At 41.7% G+C, this 23,065-nt stretch overlaps 1 protein-coding gene and 2 long non-coding RNA genes across 4 annotated transcripts in view; 2 read left to right on the forward strand and 1 right to left on the reverse strand.

The window, feature by feature from the left end:
* The window catches only part of LOC146679680 (uncharacterized), a 246,169-nt gene that overhangs the window by 63,264 nt on the left and 159,840 nt on the right, over nt 1-23,065 (forward strand). The gene's annotated exons all lie outside the window — the stretch shown is intronic.
* Nucleotides 779-22,368, forward strand: LOC146679682 (uncharacterized). Of its 2 annotated transcripts, none has more exons than XR_014918592.1 (3): nt 779-838; nt 15,510-15,615; nt 22,262-22,368. It is a non-coding gene; the product is annotated as an uncharacterized LOC146679682 (long non-coding RNA). The 2 variants fall into 2 exon arrangements; XR_014918593.1 differs by lacking the exon at nt 779-838 and adding an exon at nt 6,594-6,702.
* On the reverse strand, nt 10,824-12,917 carry LOC146679683 (uncharacterized). Its single transcript, XM_085450313.1, has 4 exons — nt 12,368-12,917; nt 11,975-12,226; nt 11,317-11,406; nt 10,824-11,143 (listed from the first exon to the last, which is right to left on the reverse strand). The coding sequence occupies exons 1-4, from the start codon at nt 12,495-12,497 to the stop codon at nt 10,884-10,886; spliced, it is 732 nt and encodes a 243-aa protein (XP_085306439.1). The 5' UTR covers nt 12,498-12,917; the 3' UTR covers nt 10,824-10,883.

The following is a 23,065-nucleotide window of genomic DNA, read 5'->3' on the forward strand; positions in this document are numbered from 1 at the left end:
AGACACGTTCTGGAGGAAAGCAGAGACGCATCGTGTCTTCCTTACTCTGCTCTTCACCTGCTTTTACAGGTCGGTACACGGTGCTCGCACCGAAAATGTTGTTTAGTGTCACCATGGTTACCCACGTTAATGTGAATGGGAGAGTTAAGGCGGTCCGCCAAAGTTATTTATATGTAAACACGGGAGAAAACCAGAGGAGTGTCCCGCGCGACCGCACCGCGAGCCCGCTCGTTAGGTGGAGCGCTCGTGAAGCAGAGTCAGTGCGCTCCTATGCTCTGTGCAAACGTGTTGTAATGCTCCAATCAAATCAGTTCTGTGAGATGTGAATGTTAATAGTTCTGTTAAAGTGACTGAGTAGATTAGCTAGTGTAACACAAGCACTCTGAGCAACTCTGTGTAGCTAACAGAGGCATTCATGGGTTGATTAAACAAGCTGTGTTTCATGATGCACTAAATAGTGATTTTGCCAGTAAATTACTGGAGGGAACAAATGTAATGTATTTACCAATGCTGTTATTGAATAGAACTGTTTAGCCAGTAAGACACTGCAGAAGACAATGTGATGTGTTTATTGATATGATAAAAGGATGTAGCTGTTATGGAAAGAAGTGTGAACTTGAGAAACTGAACCAGTTAAAAAGAGTATATTTCACTGATGTTGTGAAATAAGTAAATGTCATTGATGTGAATGAGGAACCAGCTGAACAGTATATTGAAAGCTCATGTTTAGTGTTTTATAGCATTTATTTGTGTGAAATAAATCAGACTCAGACACGTTCTGGAGGAAAGCAGAGACGCATCGTGTCTTCCTTACTCTGCTCTTCACCTGCTTTTACAGGTAACATATTTGTCATCGAGGTCTTCATCCTTGGGACCCGTAACATAGTAACTTCTTCATTGTTATACTTCTATAGTTTTCCCATTTTGTGAGCTGTGGATGTGGAAAGTGTCTCAGTGACACATCCACATGAAAACGGCGTTACCTTCGTTCATTTGCACGTCAAATGAACGAGCTGTTTGGACTTTAACGTCACAGCTGATGCTTCGATACTCGAACTCAAGAGTTCAGCTTCCACTCAGAGGTACAAGTACACACAGCAAAGATAAACGTGTACACAAGGTGGAACCCACAAGTGCACATCTCCAACCAGAGATGGGCAGTAATCCGATTACTTTTTTCAAGAAACGAGTAAAGTGAGGGATTACTATTGCAAAAAAGGTAATTAGATTACTGTTACTTTCCCGTAAGCACGCTGCGTTACTGCGTTACTAAAACTGCAGCTGTGTGCAGATGAACAATGGATAATCTATCGAGTGTGGAGAGAGTGTGAGCGTGCAGCGTTTAAAGCGTGGAAGCACTGACCTTACTTTGAGTTTGACTCTGTAAAAAGTGACAAAAACATTAGCGTCCGCTGTTCACTGCGTGGGAAGACAACATGCTCACTCACTATGTGTTAATGGGCATGCTTATTTATAACTTTGATAAAATGTCATAAAAATAATTCCATGCCAGCTCACCATTGGTGATCAGGTAGTTTCTGTTCCAGTTCCAGTCCCATAAATCATGAAGCTTGCTGCCAGAAAAGCTTCAAATCTCCTTTGAAAGCTGTTTGTGGTCTTGATTGTGGGAGCTTCAGTTGTCTGACTCCAGCTGCCACACAGTGCTCACTGATATCATTTGCAAAAACCCCAGTGTGACAATATTTATCAGTGAAGCAGAAATCAGGAAGTGACGACTTTTCTTTGAACATTTGCTCAGGCTAAGCTGTGCTTTCTACCACAGTTGGGAATTTCCTGGTTTACAACAAATTATTGTGTCAACACCGCATAAGATTTCAAACTACAGGAAAATCACTGGAGTTATAAGAGGCAGACAACGACACACACACCACATGCATGCTGTTGCTATTTATTGTGGATTAACCTGTCAAGGGCAAGAACAAAAGAATTCTGCCTCAAATACAGGAAATCATAGCTTTCCTGTATTTCCTCCATTGTTGGCATGCTGGTTAGTGCTGTTGCTCCACAGTAAGGTGGTCCTGGGCTAAATTATCCATGAATGTAAACGGCTGTGTGTTTCTATCTGATAGACTGGTGAGCTGTCCAGGGTGTACCCTGCCTGGTAACCTATCACTTCAGGGTTATTTCCCAGCCCTGCTGCAACCAGGATAGAGATAGGAGGATGGTAGTTGTTGTAGACCCATTCAATTTCAATTGAAGGATTAAAATGTTCCAGGAGCTCAACTTACTCCATCTGAACATGTTTCAATCGTGTTTTATGAACACAACATGCAGGTTTACTGAATATGAAAAGGTTGTGTTGATTTAACTCAGGTGTTTAAGTTTCTGCCAAAGCAAAACCTTTGTGTGCAACCAGTGTCCACTATTGAATCAAGTCAATCCAACATGTTTTTGTCAGTGCAAAAAGGAGTTACGGTGCCTGTATTCCTGCACAATATTGTCCCGGGAGGGAGGAAAACTTTCTGGTGAAGTTTTGGTTGATTTTTGGGTTTTGCTTGACACTAGGTTGATTTTATCAGTGAGGTTTGGATTGTTTTCTTTCTCTAAGAGAGAGAAAGATGGTTTTATGCTTGGACATGTTTGCAATGGGCCCCAGTATTTGTTACTTTATTAGTATTTTATTGGTTGCGTTTGTTTGTGCTTTTGTTACAGTGCACTGAGATAAGAACATCTGAGAGGTGTGATCCACCGGTGGTGATATTTTGGTATTTTGTGAGTTCCCGATTTAACAAATCAGCTCTTTAATCCAGACCTGAGAGGTTGAACTTTAAAGCGCTATAAAATATTCTTACTGGAAACAGTGGCAAAGTGTTTTTCTCCATGATTATAATGGGCTTGGGAGTAGAGCTGGGCGATATATCGAGTTTTTAAAACATATCGATATATTTTTATACGAGATATAAGATGTGACAATATCCTTTATATCGATATAGTCTATGTTACGTTATAATTATAGTTGTGGAGCCGCAAGTTTGCCTCTCTTTCGTCCACTTTTGTCTCTACGCAACGTTACTCCGCCTCGCCTTCACTGAAGACAACTCCCCCTCCTACCCCATCGCTTCACGTGCAGGCAGCGACAAGACGGACACGGCAAATCTCCGTTAACGAGTTACTGCGCATCGCCCCATGCGTGGGGCTGGACGGCGTCAACGTGCTAACGAGCTAAACATGCTAACGAGCTAACCGCGCTAACGAGCTAACCGCGCTAACCCTAAAATCCTTTCATTCTCTCAAAAGTTGATAGCGCGCCTTATGTATGAATTCTGGTTGTGCTTGGTGGCCGCGAACCGATTTTATGTGGTACACGGCGTTCAGCAATCTGTCAAAAATGTTTGAGTACGACTTTGGTAAGCTACGGAGCTGCACCGCTTGATAGATTGTCGGCGCATTACGGCTACCGAGGAGCTTCGCGGAGTGATACGTACTGTGCTTCAACGTAATATTACCGTATTGTGTGTGTATAAGGACCATAAATGGCACCTGTAAGAGACGTGGTTATGAAGCGGATTTCAAACTCCAGGCTGTCAGTCACACAGTAAAACTTGGGAACAGAGCAGCTGTAAAATCTGTCTGTCTTTGTTATTACGCTCAGCGTCTTTTAGTTTACATTTTGACTGCACAATTGTGAGCTCTTTGTTTAGCACAAAAACAACCTTGTTTTCTTTTATTTATGGAGCATTATTATTTAATGAATGCTCATAATTTAATTTTGAGTAATTTTTCATGTACATCTGTGCTGTATGTTAATAAAAGTGCCTGTGTGACATCTGGGACACAGCTTTGACTAAGAACTCTTTTTGTTCTTACTTTATGGCTTAAAAAAAATATCGAGATATATATCTTATATCGCCATCCAGCTAAAAAATATCGAGATATGAATTTTGGGTCATATCGCCCAGCCCTACTTGGGAGAAATTCACTTATATGTGACATTGATCACATGAGAAGTCCTGAGCCTAAAAGGATTGCAGCGAGTCAATCCAGTCCAAAAACAAGGAGCTGTTTTCCTTTAAAATGATGACGTCATCCTGCTGGTGATGGAGGCTCGAATAGGCTGCGCGTGAGACTCCATTATCAGCAATATCTGGTATGAATGTGTGTGGATGTATGCATGTGACTGGACTGTGATGGACTGACGACTAAAAGTTTAACTGACTTGATACTGAGACAAAAACGGTGCCGACTTTAGGATTAGTGAATGTCCACAACAATTCACCCAGCCTGTAGAAGAAGGGTGGAGGTTTTGTCTTGCTTTGTTGTTGCAGGAGCAGAAGGATGACAGAGACTAAAGGGGGAGGCTGTAGCTTCACATGAGTGTGAGCTGCAGACTGAACCCTTTGGTTGCTAATGTTGAGTAACTGATGTTTGCATTAAGAAAATTGTGTTTTATTAGCTGTGTTTTAATTAAGGTATCACATTATATTGTTGGGAATGTTAAATGCTAAAGTGAAGAAAAGCTTTGATTTCACTCATGACTGAACATGTTATTATTAACCATAGCAGGCCACTGTAAAGAGTCAATTAACTGTTATAGAGGAAAAAAAGGCCAAAAACTCTGTTAATACCTATGAATAACAGGCAATGATAGACTTGTCACATTCAAAATAGAGATATGTAATAACAAACACGGGTCCGTGTCATTTAGGTTCTCCATTGAAATAGTCAATCATTTAGAAAACTAGAATATATATATATATGTCTCAACGCTGTTTCTCAATAATATTAAAAACCTAAAAACTATTGTTGTGGAAGATAGAAGTCACTGTGACAGCCCTCTGACTGTGGAGGACGTTTGTAATCCTATTTCTGCACTTAAGGCCAACAAATCTCCCGGCACAGATGGTTTAACTGCAGAGTTTTATGAATCATTTTCTAATCTCCTGGCTCCGTTCTTACTGCAGCTTTTCATAGGAAGTGTAGAGAATAACATCCTCCCTCCTACTCTTACTCAGGGTCTCATAACACTTATTCCAAAGCCAAACAAAGACTTACTTCTTATTGATAATTGGAGACCCATCTGTCTGCTCAATGATGACTATGAGATTATGGCTTTAGTACTTGCTAACAGAATGAAAGAGTTCTTGGACACAATTATCGATGAGACACAATCAGGCTTTATGAGAAACAGACACCTTTCTAAGAACATGAGACTGGTTTTAGATCTACTTGATTACTCTGATTTGGTATCTGACTATAGCTTCATTCTCTTCCTGGATTTTTAAAAGGCTTTTGATACAATTGAACATCAATTTATTTTCCACTCTTTGGAAAAATTTGGCATTTTTCTGTAAAGCTATCAAAACCTTGTACACGAATGGCAATAGCTCAATTAAAATGATTAAGACTCCACCCCGAGATTTGACCTGTTATACCAGGAATCAGCACAGCTGATAAGGAGCTCATCATCAGCCAGCTAGCTGATGACACCACACTCTTCTTGAAGAATGCAAATCAAATCCGTCCAGCCCTTAGTGTTATTAGTGATTTCTCTGAGGCATCTGCTTTATGTCGAAATCTAAAAAAAATGTGAATTACTAGCAATTAAAGGCTGCACTGCAAATGCTCTCTGTAACATTTCTGTTAAACAAGAAGTCACATGCCCAGGACTGTTAATATCCAAAGACCAAAAGTCAAGATGCTCATCAAACTTGTCAAACAGTGTTGGGGAATTCTCAATGGTGCTTGGTGCCATACCCTCAGGGACTTTAATGTTATATAAAAACACTGACAGCTCAATATCTGCCTCAGTCACTCTCCCTGATCCAGCTGAGTCAGCAGTGGGAAAAATCTGCTTTTCACAGGAACTTGGTAACAGCAATAAGAGAATACGTAGTTTATTCCAAGAAGATATCATGTCTCTCCCATATATAGAATATCTTACTGGAACCGACATGTTCCAGATATCACCTGGAAGACAGTCTGGATGATCCCATAAAGATCTAATTGTGAACAAGGTGAAGGAAATCTCATATAAAATTCTTCATAAATGTGACCCAGCCAGTCACTATATGGTAACATTTAAAAGAGACATAAATACTAATTGAACTTTCTGTGGGGATCATCCAGAAACTGTGGCACATCTCTTTTGGTTCCTCTACACAGAGATTCTGGAAGAATTTAGCAGTTTTGTTATTGTCCATATTTTAAGGGAGTTTTCTTTACGATGGAAAATGTTTTATTCTGTTTCTTTAAGTTCCCCAGGAAGAATGATAAATGTTTTTTATAAAAAATTTGTTAATACTTTTAGCTATTTTATATCCATAAATGTAAGTTTATTAATAAAACACCATATTTCTGCCTTTTTATAAGGATATGAATTGTACATACAATCAATTTCAGACTCAACCAACAAAAAGCCTCTCAGAACAATATTTATATGTTGATTTTTTTCGCCTACTCATATCATCATTTTTTTACTCCTGGTTCTGTATGTTCATGTTCTGTTCTTTGTAAACTTCATCTGTTTGTATGTTGTATACTCATTGTGTTTCAATAAAGTTCGATTTAAAAAAAGGTACGTTCTAAACGAAGCTTCAGACGTCACTGATCACGTGACTCTGGCCAAACGAATCAAGCCTCGACACGGTGCTTCTGAAGCAGCGTGTTGATCTTTCTGACACACGCACCGGAGCGTCAGCTTCAAGCGGACCATCACTACGTCTCACATCTAAAGGTGTCAAGGTAACTTTGAACTGAGTTCAGTCAATCTGGAGTTTTTCCAAGTTTTCTGTTGCTCTCTGTGAGAGAAGAGCGTTAAAGGCGGGGCTCTCCAGAGTCCAGCAAAACAGGAAACCACAGCTGGGTGTGTGTAAGTGTGCAAACCAATAGAATGCATCGTGGTGGGGGGGGCATCACGGGCAAGAAAAAAATAAAATAATCGGTCGTACCCATGCTTCCCCGACGTCATGCCAGCGCATATTGGGAAATTCGTAGGCACCGATCGGTTTTCTATCAGCCATTTGCTGGGAGTAAGGGCGCCCTCCGTTTGCGAGGTGCGCCTGCTGCTGGCGGCACAGGGAGGAGAGGGCGGGGCGGCGGGGAGTCTCTGGCTGGCTGGAGCGGCATCTAATAACCAACTCGCAAAACAAAATAAAAACAACAAACAGATATTATGATACAGACTTATAATCTGCACCGATGTTTTTTCTAAATTCTATAAAGTGAGCGCGAGAGCCCTCGGTGCGCCTGCGCGCTGCTGAAGTCAAAGTAAACTTTATTGTCATCCCCGCTACAGACAGTCCAGCATATAGAGAGACGAGACGACGAGGCTGCAGTTACAGCGGTGCAAGTAAACAAACAATAAATATAAGAAGAGTAAGAAAATAAATCTACACTTTAGGACTCGGGGTAAAGGATCAATAACAATTTAATTTATAATTTACAGTTTGATGATTTAAAGTCTCACACAACCCGTCAAAAGGGGCGGGGCCGGCTGCTTCCAAGTAGAGCACATTTCATTTATAATGATGTAAATCCAAGCCCATCATGGATTCACGATCTGAATCCTGGGTTGTGTGAAATCCCAGAAATCAACCTTAGACAAAGTGAATCTGTGAACTAAGGTGTAGGTCTGTTAGGTTAATTGTGCTGATCCTCGGGTTGGGGGATTTGTGTTTGTACTGGAGCGCAAAATTCAAACCAATGGAAGATGGACAACAAAAGTTCAAAGCCATCAGGTGCTCAGGTTAGGAAAAAAGAGAAAAGATGCAGGTAAGCAGACGTGTGATTGGATAATGGCAGCTCATCCTGAACCAATCAGACTAAACTCCAAACAATACATTATGTTACAGATTTTAATATTAATTAGTCATTGTTACTTGTTGATTTGTCCTTTTCTCATTGTGTGACGAATTATGACGACTGTTTGGTAGCTGTTATTGTCTCTCTCTCTCTCTTCATGTGTGTTTCTCTGGTGAAACAATAGTTTTGTGTTAATGTTAGGGCTGCACGATTTTGCATAAAATGAGAATCACGATTTTTTGGCTTAGAATTGAGATCATGATTCTCTCATAACAATAAATAAACATAAAACAACAAATGTCTCACGTTTTGTTGTTGCAGCAAAATGTTGTCCTGCTTGAAATTCCGTCTCCACCGTTGCTCGACGCTGCGTGTACAGAGCAGGTAGTGCAACAATAGAAAAATAGTTGCGGGATGGCACTGTGTAGCGTTTGTCTAGGGTGTTGATCATTTTCCTAAATCCCTCGTTTTGCACAGTGTTGATGGAGCCATATCTTTGGTCAGGTGATAAGTGATAGCCCTCCGTAATGTCTTTGTGCCTGCGGGAGTTTGACGTGTATAGGGAAGCGCTGTATAAAGTTCCCGTTATTGATGTTTGGGTGGTTGATCGGGACGGATTTTCTCCTGTCACTTTCTCGACATTGAAGCAGACTCTCTGAACAGCTCGGACAATGCCACCTTGTTACAGTATGTTGTGTATGACTCTCTTTTGTATCACAGAGAACCCAAGTCCACATGTGCTTTGCACTCTTTGAAAGAGCTGAAACTGTTTGCCCCTACTTCCATGAGAGGCACCTTGCTGGACTATTACCATGACCACCCCACAGCAGGTCACTTGGGTGTTTCTAACGGTGTGTTCACACCGAACGCGATGGACGCGAATAAAACGCCCCAAACGCCCCTAATTTGACGCGTGTACATTCGCGTCTCAACGCGTGTCCAAGAAAAATCCATCGCGCGTCAACCGGAAATGTGGGAGGAATGTGGGAGGGAGTTGTGCCAGACCTGGTTTTGCAAGATGGCAGCTATCGAGCTAGCGCTTGAAGAGAGAGTCTCCCTTCTCTATGTACTGTGGAGAGCAGAGCAGCAGCGTAAAAGACGTCCTCGCCGTACCTGGGTCCATCAGGTCCTCCAGGCGCGTGAGCAGTTTGGTGAGTTTCACCATTTGCTCCAGGAGCTGCGCCTGGATGACGGCAGATTCCAGCGATATCATCGTCTGTCACCCGGCCAGTTTGAGGACCTGCTTTCCCGTGTCGGTCCCAGAATCGCCCGCCTAGACACCAATTACAGGCGCTCAATCCCACCTGCAGAGCGCCTGTCCGTCTGCCTGAGGTTAGTAAAAGTGGTCAATACGGTAGTCCTTTATTGATACCTGTGCTAATATATGCTAAACCATCCATTTATACACTGCTAACATGGATGTGCTATGCTAACAGTGAATGCTGTCGGTGTTTACTGATGGCATAGCACATCCATGTTAGCAGTGTATCGTGTATACACTGCTAACATGGATGTGCTATAACAGTGAATGCTGTCGGCGTGTATAAACTATCGTTTATACACTGCTAACATGGATGTGCTATGCTAACAGTGAATGCTGTCGGCGTTTACTGATGGCATAGCACATCCATGTTAGCAGTGTATCGTGTATACACTGCTAACATGGATGTGCTATGCTAACAGTGAATGCTGTCGGCGTGTATAAACTATCGTTTATACACTGCTAACATGGATGTGCTATGCTAACAGTGAATGCTGTCGGCGTTTACTGATGGCATAGCACATCCATGTTAGCAGTGTATCGTGTATACACTGCTAACATGGATGTGCTATAACAGTGAATGCTGTCGGCGTGTATAAACTATCGTTTATACACTGCTAACATGGATGTGCTATGCTAACAGTGAATGCTGTCGGCGTTTACTGATGGCATAGCACATCCATGTTAGCAGTGTATCGTTTATACACTGCTAACATGGATGTGCTATGCTAACAGTGAATGCTCTCGGTGTTTACCGATAGCAAACTGGTACTGTTTATAATATTTCTAGTGATACTCAGATGGTCTCATCAAGTCCCGATTTAATTTAATTCGATTTATGCTGTTATCAGTTCAGTGGTTGAATGATAGCATGGCTGTGGTGTCATAGGTATGGTGAGCCAGATCATCCCCCAGGTAGCGACGGCCATCTGGGACTGTCTAGTGGACGATTTCACGGCTGTGCCTTCAACTGAAGACTGGCGGTCCATCGCAGAGGGATTCCAGGAGCGCTGGAACTTCCCCCTCTGTTGTGGAGCTCTGGATGGGAAGCACGTCCAGACGAAGGCACCCCCCAACTCAGGATCCATGTTCCACAACTACAAGGGAACTTTCTCCTTTTTAAAATTTTCTTAATAAATGGATCTCTACTCCAAAATAACCTAACCTCTCTTTATTCTCTTAAGTAACTTGTCTTCACTATGTTCCTATAACCAGTGTGATGCAAAAGTTTGAGCAACCTTATTAATAGTCATTATTTTCCTGTATGAATCGGTTACAGTAAAAAATGTCAATTACATATATCATATAGGAGACACACACATTGATATACACTACATATTTATGTTATTTCTCTTTTTATGTGTTGCCAATATATGCACCTGCTTTATTTAGTGTAAAGTTATTGCACACTTTCTGTAAATCCAGTGAACTGCATTTCACTTCTCAAATATCACTGTGTGTGTCTCCTATATGATGTATTTAACTGACAATTTAAATTGTGACAAATAACGATTTGTACAGGACAATGATGGCTATTAACAAGGTTGCCCAAACTTTTGCATCCCACTGTATCAGTATATTTTGTCATTAGTATAATATGAAATAAATTCTACTTGTGTCAAGTCGGGTGCCAATATTTGCTGTGTAGTAGAACAGAGACATTTGTCATTATAAATGTTTATTTGATAAAATATATAAATTCAGTAATAAAAAGATTCAACATAAATATATGAAATTTAACTATTTACAGAGAGACAGGAATAAAAAGGACCCAGCTTGGAGTGGAAGAGCCTCGGGGGAGAAGGAGGAGAAGAATAAGAACATTGTTTCTGCCCTGGAGAGCTGCTGCCTCATCAGAAAACTACTGATCATTAGGGTCCAATGTTTCCAAATTTAGCACAGCTGTGCTGTTGTCAAAAACTAATTTATGAATTTGGAATTTCACGAATTCTCGTGTCTGAGGCGGCATGCTCTCCAGAGCAGGAACAAGGCCGAGGAGGAAATACTCTGTTGCAGACGGGCGTGGCCTCTTTAGGGACTCCAGGATAGCCAGCTCCACCGCCGATGGACCATCCTGGGACCCTTCCCTCGACCGCCTTCGAGCTCTCCTCCTCTGTGGGCCTGTAAAAAACAGAACAAAACACCACAAAGAAATGAGAAGGCTGCTACTAGATTGTCATTTTCAAAATTGAAAAAAAAAACAGGATATGAACAGATTGGTTGTAGATATTTAGTAAAGGTGATCACAAGGGAATCCAAGCAAGTAAAAAGCTATCAGTGCTTGATGTTCATACCTGTGGGTGCAGCAGCAGGAGTGGAGGGACCAGGGACTGGGGAGTCAGGAGAAGCAACAGGGGAGGACTCTGCTGCATGATAACTTGACTCTATCAAGACAATATTAAATGTTAACAGGTTGAAGACAATAGTCATAGAGAATATTATATTATTATATACTTATTATTATATACAGTGGTCTCCCATTTATTGCAGCACATGAACAGTAGTCACAGTTCTCACAAGTTGATTCTCAAAGTGCACACCTTTGTCGATTTTAAAACGTAAAAGTATTATGCAGCGCTTTTTCTCCGTCTGCGGCGCCACTTTCGTGCGCCTTTTTCGCTCCCGGTGCAGGTGTCTATTTCCGAATGAGGGTCATAGTTATGAGTGTTTTTGTGCTGTTTTTTTCTATTTGAAGTGATGGTTATCAAAACCAAACATGATAAGTTTGGCAAGCGCAGGAGACACGACACGGAGGAGATTTGTCATTTGGGCTGCAGAATGCAATGCGCATCGTTGAAAGCTGTACGGTGCAATAAAAAAAATCAGCGAAAAGGCGAGGCAGTGACGGATGAACAGCGGGACTACTTTATACTGTTTATTAATAAACAAAATATATTCCTGTATGACAACACGCATAAATTAACTGCCTACATTAATTAATTGTAAACATACCTTCTGACTGACACTCCCCTGCTGCCTCTTCGGGCTGTCCCTGGTCCTCGGGGGAGAAGTTCTCCACGGTCCGCACCATATTACCGCTGGTCTCCCGCGGGGTGAGGAAGGGGTCCAGAAACCCCATGACCGCGAAGAACTTCCATCTCCTCCCCGATCCTGCTGCAGACCCACTCCTCTTCTCCTTCTCTGACCTCTTCTCCTTATTATATGTGTCCCTGAGGCTCTTCCACTTTCTCCTGCAGATGTCCTCTGAATAAACGCATTATCTGGTTAGCGGAAAGGTATTTGTACAACAGTGGGAAAATCGCGGGACAGTAGGCGCGCTTGCTAGCTTTTGCACGGCTTCATCGGGTCAGTCTGAAAATTAAAAAGAAGAAGGAATGAACTTACCAGGTTGCCCGATCTCCTCACTTATGTGTCTCCAAGCTAGGTCCTTTTTATTCCTGTCTCGGTAGAAATAGGAGCTGGCATCATATAGCTCGGGGTGGTTAGCCACGGCGCTGATCAGCTTTTCCTCCATACTGAATGAAGAATGAAGGGCTTTGGCTGGATCTGCCCCTTTGACCTAGGTAACAGCCACGTCACCAGGCTCCTGATTGGTTGTCGCGGCGCGATTTGACGCTGGAGTTCAGATTTTTCCAACTCGAGCGGTAGACGCGAAACGCGCGTATGCACAAAGTGCAACACAAAAACTCACGCGCGTGGTTTTATTCGCGCGTCAAACGCGCCTGACGCGCTACACTGACGCGCGTTTCGCGCGTCAAACGCGCCTGACGCGCTACACTGACGCGCGTTTCACGCGTTTTGGCGTTTTCGCGACGCAAATCTGCTTCCGAATTTTCGCGGGACCCGCAATCGCGCGTCATCGCGCCTTTCCATTGACTTTACATGTAAACCTGACGCTCTATTCGCGTCCATCGCGTTCGGTGTGAACACACCGTAAGACATTGGCTAGACTGCGTTTTAGGTTTTTCTGGCCCAAAATGGCAGCTGATGTGAAATGCTATGTGATTTCATGCTCAGTGTGCCAACTCACCAAGCCAAGTCAGAAAAAAGCAGCCGGTCTTATGGTTCCCATTGTCCCCCAGAAACCCTGGGAGTATGTGGGTGTGGATTTTGTTGGGCCACTTCCCCGCACCCCCACTGGTAATGCTTATTTGATCGTGTTTGTTGACTATTTGACTAAATGGGTTGAAGCCAGTGCTGTCAAAGAAGCTATATCTCAGGTAGCAGCTGGTAAATTCGTCACTAACATTTTTGCTAGGCATGGTACACCCACTTACCTCATTTCTGACAGAGGGTCTCCTTTTGTGAGTGAGCTTTTTGAACATGTTGTTTCTGCCTTCGGCTCGGTGCACAGACTCACTACGGCATATCACCCTCAGACAAATGCTACTGAACGCGTCAACCGGACTCTGAAAACTGCAATCCGCGCTTATGTAGGTGATAAGCACACATCATGGGACAAGTTTCTCCCTCAGATTTGCTTTGCTCTGCGCACCGCCCCCCATGACAGTACAGGTATGACTCCTGCCATGATGCTTTATGGTCGTGAGTTAGACACCCCGCTTGACCTTATGACTCAGCCTTCTACAGCAGGTGTTGATGAACCGGGTGTGCCTTACCCTGAGACTCTGAGAGCCTCCCTGCAGGAAGCTCACGACCACGCCAAAGCAGCTTTGGACTATAGCCATGACAGACAAAAACATTACTATGACTTGAGACATCGACATGCCACGTTTCGTGTTGGTGACCTTGTGAGAGTTAAGACGCACCCCAGCGGCGGGGAGTCTCTGGCTGGCTGGAGCGGCATCTAATAACCAACTCGCAAAACAAAATAAAAACAACACAACAAACAGATATTATGATACAGACTTATAATCTGCACCGATGTTTTTTCTAAATTCTATAAAGTGAGCGCGAGGGCCCTCGGTGCGCCTGCGCGCTGCTGAAATCAAAGTAAACTTTATTGTCATCTCCGCTACAGACAGTCCAGCATATAGAGAGACGAGACGACGAGGCTGCAGTTACAGCGGTGCAAGTAAACAAACAAATATAAGAAGAGTAAGAAAATAAATCTACACTTTAGGACTCGGGGTAAAGGATCAATAACAATTTAATTTATAATTTACAGTTTGATGATTTAAAGTCTCACACAACCCGTCAAAAGGGGCGGGGCCGGCTGCTTCCAAGTAGAGCACATTTCATTTATAATGATGTAAATCCAAGCCCATCATGGATTCACGATCTGAATCCTGGGTTGTGTGAAATCCCAGAAATCAACCTTAGACAAAGTGAATCTGTGAACTAAGGTGTAGGTCTGTTAGGTTAATTGTGCTGATCCTCGGGTTGGGGGATTTGTGTTTGTACTGGAGCGCAAAATTCAAACCAATGGAAGATGGACAACAAAAGTTCAAAGCCATCAGGTGCTCAGGTTAGAAAAAAGAGAAAAGATGCAGGTAAGCAGACGTGTGATTGGATAATGGCAGCTCATCCTGAACCAATCAGACTAAACTCCAAACAATACATTATGTTACAGATTTTAATATTAATTAGTCATTGTTACTTGTTGATTTGTCCTTTTCTCATTGTGTGACGAATTATGACGACTGTTTGGTAGCTGTTATTGTCTCTCTCTCTCTCTTCATGTGTGTTTCTCTGGTGAAACAATAGTTTTGTGTTAATGTTAGGGCTGCACGATTTTGCATAAAATGAGAATCACGATTTTTTGGCTTAGAATTGAGATCATGATTCTCTCATAACAGTAAATAAACATAAAACAACAAATGTCTCACGTTTTGTTGTTGCAGCAAAATGTTGTCCTGCTTGAAATTCCGTCTCCACCGTTGCTCGACGCTGCGTGTACAGAGCAGGTAGTGCAACAATAGAAAAATAGTTGCGGGACGGCACTGTGTAGCGTTTGTCTAGGGTGTTGATCGTTTTCCTAAATCCCTCGTTTTGCACAGTGTTGATGGAGCCATATCTTTGGTCAGGTGATAAGTGATAGCCTCCGTGATGTCTTTGTGCCTGCGGGAGTTCGACGTGTATAGGGAAGCGCTGTATAAGGTTCCCGTTATTGATGTTTGGGTGGTTGACCGGGACGGATTTTCTCCTGTCACTTTCTCGTCATCCCTGACGTGCTCTCCGTTGTTGTTTCCCTGCTAATTTTAGCATCACACGGCACAGCTTCTGTATCACGTGGTATAAGGCTCCGCCCTTGTCATTTGTTGAGCAGGAAGAGTGAGCGCTTGTTTTCATGCAGAGTACGTCCCGGATCAAAATGCGGTACATTTGATCCCTGTTGTCTTTGCTTGATGATTGGTTTGAGTCTTGACAATCCACATTGCTGGCGTTGCATCTTTCAATGCCAGCAATGGCAGGTATCAGTGCTCAAACCTTTTGTGTTTGTTTCCAACAAGTTGCCCACCTCGGGAAACAAAAATGTGTTCTTTTACTTGTCAGATGAACATATGAGCCACTTTGACTCTTCAGTGCAGTGTGGAGCCTAACAAAGATCTGTTTTGTGTCCCAGCTGATCAGCAGGAGGAGGAGAGTCTGACGGAGCAGCAGAGGAACATTTTCAGCTACTTGGACTCAGCTCAGCCACTACAGAGGAAACAATGAGCTCAACACAGAAGGTGACAGACAGAGCAGGACCATATGACCAAAGATATTTATCACCATATACATCTGAACATTTGCCATAACGATGTAGCTGACGATAGAATTGACACCAGACAAAATACTTTACAGCTGCACAACTTTATTAAAAACCCATCAATGTATTTTGACTGAAACAAGCAGCTGTTGTTTATGTGCATTAAAGTTATATAAAAATGTAACAGTGCAAATGCAAATTCCTCGCTGACAGTTTAACCAAAAGGCGTTTCCAGTGGAAACTGGCCGACACATCCTGAGCATAACCATGTATAATATCCACTAAACTTCAGAAGAGGTTATACAGTCGTGGCCAAAAGGTTTGAGAATTGCATAAATATTGGAACCTGGAGAAGTTGCTGCTTAAGTTTTTATAATAGCATTTTGCCTGCACTCCAGAATGTTATGAGGAGTGATCAGATGAACTGCATCGTCCTTCTTTGCCATGAAAACGAACTTAATCCCCAAAAAGCCTTACCACTGCATTTCATTGCTGTCATCAAAGGACCTGCTGAGACCATTTCAGTGATCGTCTTCTTAACTCAGGTGAGAATGTTGGCGAGCACGAGGCTGGAGATCATCATGGCTGTATCCCGATTCAGGTTCTGCAGCTTTAAAGTCCTCAAGGGCCGCGTCCTCAAGGGCCGCGTACTCAAAGACCGCTAAGGCCGAAGTGCGAGGCTCGTAGGCTCGTGAAATGGGACGTCTAGCCTCCGTCGCGCTGCCCAGGTTGCCTAGCAACCATGATACTAACAGCTGGAAACGTTTCATACAGCTTTGTTTGACAGAAATGAAGGAGAACATATTTAGTTCATTTGTTTCTACATGAGCTCTGTGTGATTTGATGAGTATCTGAGGCTGAGACCACAGGACTGTGGAACATGATTGTTGGGCTTCATTTCTGTGCTGAACAGTCGTTTAAGATTAGCTGTAAATAACAATTAGCTGATGTTGTTCATGAGACTAAAGTCATCTCACTGTGGTAATGTAAATATGATATGGCCAATATTATAGTTATTATATTAATCACTTCACTCACAGACAAGTATCTGTGACAGTGTGTATATAGATGTATCATATATAAGAGACAAATATTGTTCATTTAATATGTTGGTACTAAATTTGGCTCAATGCTTACATATATGTGTAAAAAGCAAATGTAGGAGCTGTGATAACTGTGTCTGATAGAATGAAGAGTAGACTGATATATGAAATATTCCTTTATTGGGTGAGAAAATCAGACCATGTCATAACTGCTTTAAGTCACACAGAATAGATATCAGAGCCTTAAACAGGCTGACGTCTGCTAAATGGGTCAAACTGGGCAGAAAGTCTACAAACACATAACATCCTTATAGAATATGATGTAACACTATAGATCAACTTAGCTCAGAATATATAAAGCATATAAACAATCACAGCAATATGATGCAACAAACACAGCAGCTACTGATCCAAAATACTCAAAGCTTCATAGAACTGAAACCAACATTTATTTTTAGCTCCATTCTGCTGCTGATACAGACTTTAGGTTTCTGAACATTAAACTTGTTGCTGCCTTTCATAGTGTGTAACTTGAAGGCCCTGAGTACTTTCTCCCACACTGGAAACACTGGGATGATCACATTATTTGAACATTACCTAATAAGACTGATTCAGGACCAGAGATGGGCAGTAACGCGTTACTTGTAACCCAAGTAAGGGATTACTATTGCAAAAACGGTAATTAGATTACCGTTACTTTCCCGTAGGAACGCTGCGTTACTAAAACCGTGATTTCTTTGCGAGAATGTCTCACGACAGTGACGTAAGCGAGTGCGCCGTTAGTGACAACAGCTGTGTGGAGATCAACATTGGATCATATATCGATTGTGGGAGAGAGTATGAGCGTGCAGCGTTTAAAGCGTGGAAGTACTGACCTTACTTTGAGTTTGATTCCATAAGAAGTGACAAAAACATTAGCGTCCATCGTGCGTGGGAAGAAAACTTCTTTTTACAGCGGAAAAAAACCCCTAAACTTCCAAGCAAGCACCAAGTGCGCAACGACGTAATGGGAAACTCACAGAGAAACTGCCGTACTCTTCCACTGACTGCGGCACACCTGCACCACGGTAAACCTCCGCCTACCCAACTCCTGCTTTACAGGTGAAAATAGAGCAACAGGACCGCTGAGTCTTTGACTTTATTTATGTTCTGCTGTGTTTTACTTGCATCTATTTGAAAGACTGAGTGTAAACACAAAAAATATTTTATTTTATGTGCTGGAATGTGCAGAAAATAGGTTTCAATGTTAAACTAATTTCTTCCAGTCAGAGAATGTTGCATATAATTAAATGTTTGCTTGATGCATAAAGTTAAAAGATTAAAACTAATAAAACAAGTTTAAAAAAAGAGACTTTTCCATTTGATTACATTTTATATGATGGATTATGTAGAATCGTGTTTTTAAAAAGTAACTAAGTAACTAAGTAATTAATTACTTTTGAAAATAAGTAATCAGTAAAGTAACGGGATTACTTTTTTGGGAAGTAATCAGTAATTAGTTACTGATTACTTTTTTCAAGTAACTTGACCAACACTGATTCAGGACAGACAGTTATGTTAAACTTTCCTAGCAGTCCTTCACAAACAGGGAACAGTCTGTCTATTCTCTCCATCTGTCAGCTGCTGCTGGCTCTTCCTCCTCCTCTTCCTCACACACTGCTGAGTTTGTCCTGGTGGATCATCAGGGCTGCAAAGCCTCACAGATGATGTGCAGCAGTGGGTCCCTCAGTCTGTCCTCACTCTGGACACTTGCAGTCGTCACACATGGAAATCAAATGTGTGATAAGCTGCAGGATTCAAACACAAGTGTAACTTATAAACACATGTTCATACTTTTATTCCACAATCAGAGAGAAAGAAACAGAGAGAGAGTGCAGGACAGACAGACAGGTGACAGTCTCAGGTGTACACACTGCTACACAACAGCACCAGAGAAGCAGGATTTAGTGTTTGTGTTATTACGAGTGTAAACAAGAAGAGTTCCAGATGGTGCAGTGGACACATGTGTGACTGCTGTGATTAAAGCATCTTTCTTTCAGCTTAACGAGTGAACTGTCAGCTCGTTCAAACACACGTTAAAGTCCGTTTGGCTTGACACCACCGAACAGAGGCAGCAATATAACACAGCTAACATTAACAGTGCAGTGGATCCTGCTTGTGCCGTGATGTTCAGGACTGCAAACCGAGCAGCATCACTGACTTTCAGCTTGTTGTGTTTGTGGATATATGAGTGAGTTTAATTATCCACAAAATCATCACATTCTCTGTCAGATTAAGGTCGACTATTGAACGGCGTATATTTTAAAGGCTTTAAAACCAAGTTAACGCTGAAAGTACAAACATCACTAATGTCACATAACTCTGCCGACAAGGCAGAGTTATGGCTATGAAATGCTCTTTGTGTATCACTTCTTCATTATGAAAGATGTCATTAATGCACTAGTAATGTCTCATCTGGAGTATTGTTCAATCATTTGGTCAGCAGCTAATAAGACAGATCTTAACAGACTTCAGTTAGTCCAGAATAAGGCGTCCAGATTAGTGTGAAGATGTTCATACTATACTAATATTGATCAAATGCATAATAACCTTTCTTGGCTTCCTGTACAGGCTAAAATATTCTATGGCTTACTTGTAGTTCTAAAGAAAGCAATTCTGTTAAACACACCACATTTATTCTGCTCAGCTGCAGTATCCAGATGAAATACATCATCATATTACACAGTTTTCAACAAACTGCAATTTAGTAAATGCTCGAGTTAAAAGTAACGTTTTGTAAAACTGTTACATTTAGAGCAACTTTTAAGTGGAATAAGTTGCCTTAAAAAATTAGAGAATTATTAAAAACTTCAATGAACACTTAAAAGCCGATTTACAGAGCTTTTAGTTGTTGTAAATATTGTAAGACATGATTTGTTTTTGAAATTTGTGTAATGTGCCTCAATGTTATTGATATTCATCATCAACATCATCAACTTTATTTATAAAGCACTTTAAAACAACCACAGCTGACACAAAGTGCTGTACATTGGAACTGTAAAATAAAATTACATGAGCCATAAATAAAACACAAATAAAAGAAGAGTGAAATCATTAATTAAATAACTACTTCAATTAAAAGAGAAACTAAGTCTCACTGAGGTTAAAAGCCAAGGAATAAAAGTGGGTTTTAAGACGTGATTTAAAAGTGGACAGTGAAGGGGCCTCTCTAACATGCATGGGCAAATCATTCCATAACTTTGGAGCCACAATAGAGAAGGCCCCGCCCTCTCTGAGCTTCCTCCTGGATCTCGGTACCTCCAGGAGCAGCTGGTCAGCTGACCTGAGAGACCGACAGGGTGTGTGGAGATGAAGAAGCTCAGAGAGGTAAGGCGGGGCAAGACTGTGAAGGCATTTAAAAACAAACATAAGAATTTTAAAATGAACTCTAAAAGACACAGGCAGCCAGTGCAGAGAGGCTAGCACGGGGGTTATATGCTCTCTTTTTTAAGTCCCTGTTAGGAGTCGTGCAGCCGCATTTTGAACCAGCTGCAGACGTGAGAGCAATGACTGACTGACCCCCACATAAAGTGAGTTACAGTAGTCCAGGCGGGAAGAAATAAAAGCATGGATCACTGTTTCAAGGTGCTGCCTCGAAAGAAAAGATTTTACTCTTGCCAGTCGCCTTAAATGATAAAAACTGGACTTCACCACTGCTCTAATTTGGTTGTCCAATTTAAAATCACTGTCCAACTTAAAACCAAGGTCAGTAACAACAGATTTAAAGTAGACTTCCAGGGATCCTAAAACAATAGAGGAGGACTCACAGGGACCACTGGGTCCAAACACCAACAGCTCTGTTTTCTTTTCATTAAAATTTAAAAAGTTTAGAGCCAAACAAGCTTTAATGTCATCTAGACATGTCAAGGGAGGTTTTATGGAGATGCCATCCTTGTGTTTTAGTGGCAAATAAAGTTGGCAGTCATCGGCATAACAATGAAATGAGATCCCATGCCTTCTAAGGATAGAACCCAGAGGCAATGGATACAGTGAAAAGAGCAGTGGCCCTAAAATTGAGCCCTGTGGGACGCCGCATGACAGAGGAGCAGAAGACGATTCGTAACCGAGAAGGCTGACAGAGAAATATTATTATTATTGATTGCTTATTATTGATTGCTTATATTTGAACAATTGTGAAACCTCACTGTGGATGTAAGAGTGAAATTATGTGGGTATCTTGAATCCACTTTATTGTGTAATATTTTATGTGAGTATTTGACAGAAGACGAGCAACATCTGTTGTGGAAGCTAACGGGGTTCCTTTAGAATAAACAAACATAGGATTTATTATCACTGAATAATTCTGTATAAATCTATACAAATTATAGAAATATGTAATAGGAAACAACAAAATAATCTAAATTATAAAACAGTGTGTGTGTGTGTGTGTGTGTGTGTGTGTGTGTGTGTGCATGATTTTAGTGTTTGAACAGTCATGAATTATCTTTAACCCTTTAGAGCCGATCGGAGCGGGAACGCTCTGTTATGCGTAACTATTTTTAAATCCCGGTAGCACTGCAACCACGTAAGCTAGCGCAAAAATTTTTTTTGCATATGAAACCGGAGTTGTACTTAAATCTGATGCCATCAGCTTGTCCTAGGTCACGGTTTCCTTCCACATAAAGCTTTGCAAAAACTGCATAAAAAGCGCTTGCAGGAACAAAAACATAATATTCCAGAAACACGCTTTACCGATAAGATCAGCTGTTCAAAACACTTCCTACGTTGGAATAGACGTCAGCGCGAACTTTTGCATTTCCGCCATTACCTGCCCGAAACCGGAAGTGACGTCATTTTCGCGGAAATGTAGTCTTTTTTGCGATCAGGGCCTCAGGGCCTATACTGCTCTTTTTAAAAGTTATCTTTGACTTTGACTTTCTGTGTCGTTTCTGGGATGCTTAGGACTCATATTGCACTGCTGGAAATAGTTTATTTTGATGCATATGCTGCTTTTTTGCAAATTTGCAGTATAATATTTATTTTCGTTTTTCCTGCAGTGTATAAAAATTGGTGTATTTCAAAAATAAAACTATGAAGACACTCAAAATAAATTTCCTGTGGTGGGAAACTATTTTGTGCAACTTTTTTGTATTTACAGTTTTGAGGGATAAGCCTCTTAAATTTCTCTAACTACAAATATGTTAAAAAATCAAAAACGATTTTCAATTTTTTTGTAGTTTATTGCACTTTTTTGCAATTTATGTAATTACTATGCACTTAATGAATACATATTATTAAAATCTGGGGTATAATGGTTGTATTGATGTATAGCAACTTGAAATGCTCCCAAAAATGGCTCCACAGCATGTAAAAATATAATATAAGCTCTGGCGGACTTGGTTCTATGGTAGGTCTTAAAGGGTTAACAGCAGGTTGGATGTAATGTGTTAGAACTACCAGCAGGTGGGGATAAGAGACCTTTAAGGTGTTTGGTGCCACGCTCCACCTTCAGGTTTAAAACTAGTGTTAATGGAGTTTGAAGGTTGAGTTTGTTCCACGACTGCATTTCACTCACTGCCTCTGTTTGTATCTCTATCACTGCAGGACCAACATGGAGCCAGAAGTCAGCGCTCTCAGGAGGCCGACAAACCCCACAGAAGAAAGGGAGAGAAAAAACACACCTGTGACGAGTGTGGGAAGGGTTTTACTGTGAGGGCTTCACTAAAACAGCATCAGGTCATCCACACTGGAGAGAGACCGTTCAGCTGTGACTTGTGTGGAAAGTCTTTTTCCTTGAAGGGTTCCCTAACAAGACACCAACTCATCCACAGTGGAGTTAGAGCGTACAGCTGTGATCAATGTGGCAGAGCTTTTACTGACAGTAGCCACTTACAGAGGCATCTAGTTACCCACTCTGGAATTAAGGCATACAGCTGTGACGAGTGTGGGAAGGGTTTTACTGAGAAGGGTTACCTAAAACAGCATCAGGTCATCCACACTGGAGAGAGACCGTTCAGCTGTGACTTGTGTGGAAAGTCTTTTTCCTTGAAGGGTTACCTAAAAACACACCAACTCATCCACAGTGGAGTTAAAGTGCACAGCTGTGATCAGTGTGGCAGAGCTTTTACTCACAGTAGCAGCTTACAGAGGCATCTAGTTACCCACTCTGGAATTAAGGCATACAGCTGTGACGAGTGTGGGATGGAGTTTACTCTGAAGGCTTCACTAAAACAGCATCAGGTCATCCACACTGGAGAGAGACCGTTCAGCTGTGAACAGTGTAGAAAGTCTTTTTCCTTGAAGGGTTACCTAAAAACACACCAACTCATCCACAGTGGAGTTAAAGTGCACAGCTGTGATCAGTGTGGCAGAGCTTTTACTCAAAGTAGCAGTTTACAGAGGCATCTA

The sequence above is a fragment of the Copadichromis virginalis genome, unplaced genomic scaffold (assembly GCF_057382275.1).
Source record: "Copadichromis virginalis isolate Kocher_CV1m ecotype Utaka unplaced genomic scaffold, C_Virginalis_male_GT1.1 unmapped_scaffold_1, whole genome shotgun sequence".
NCBI lineage: Eukaryota > Metazoa > Chordata > Actinopteri > Cichliformes > Cichlidae > Copadichromis > Copadichromis virginalis.

Excerpts from the sequence above, each read along its gene's own strand:
- LOC146679683 (XM_085450313.1), bottom strand. The coding sequence starts at position 12,497 with ATGGAGGAAAAGCTGATCAGCGCCGTGGCTAACCACCCCGAGCTATAT. Across the intron at positions 12,227-12,367 it reads TGAGGAGATCGGGCAACCTG|AGGACATCTGCAGGAGAAAG; the intron begins GTAAGTTCATTC and ends GCGTTTATTCAG. Across the intron at positions 11,144-11,316 it reads TCCTGCTGCTGCACCCACAG|GCCCACAGAGGAGGAGAGCT; the intron begins GTATGAACATCA and ends TGTTTTTTACAG.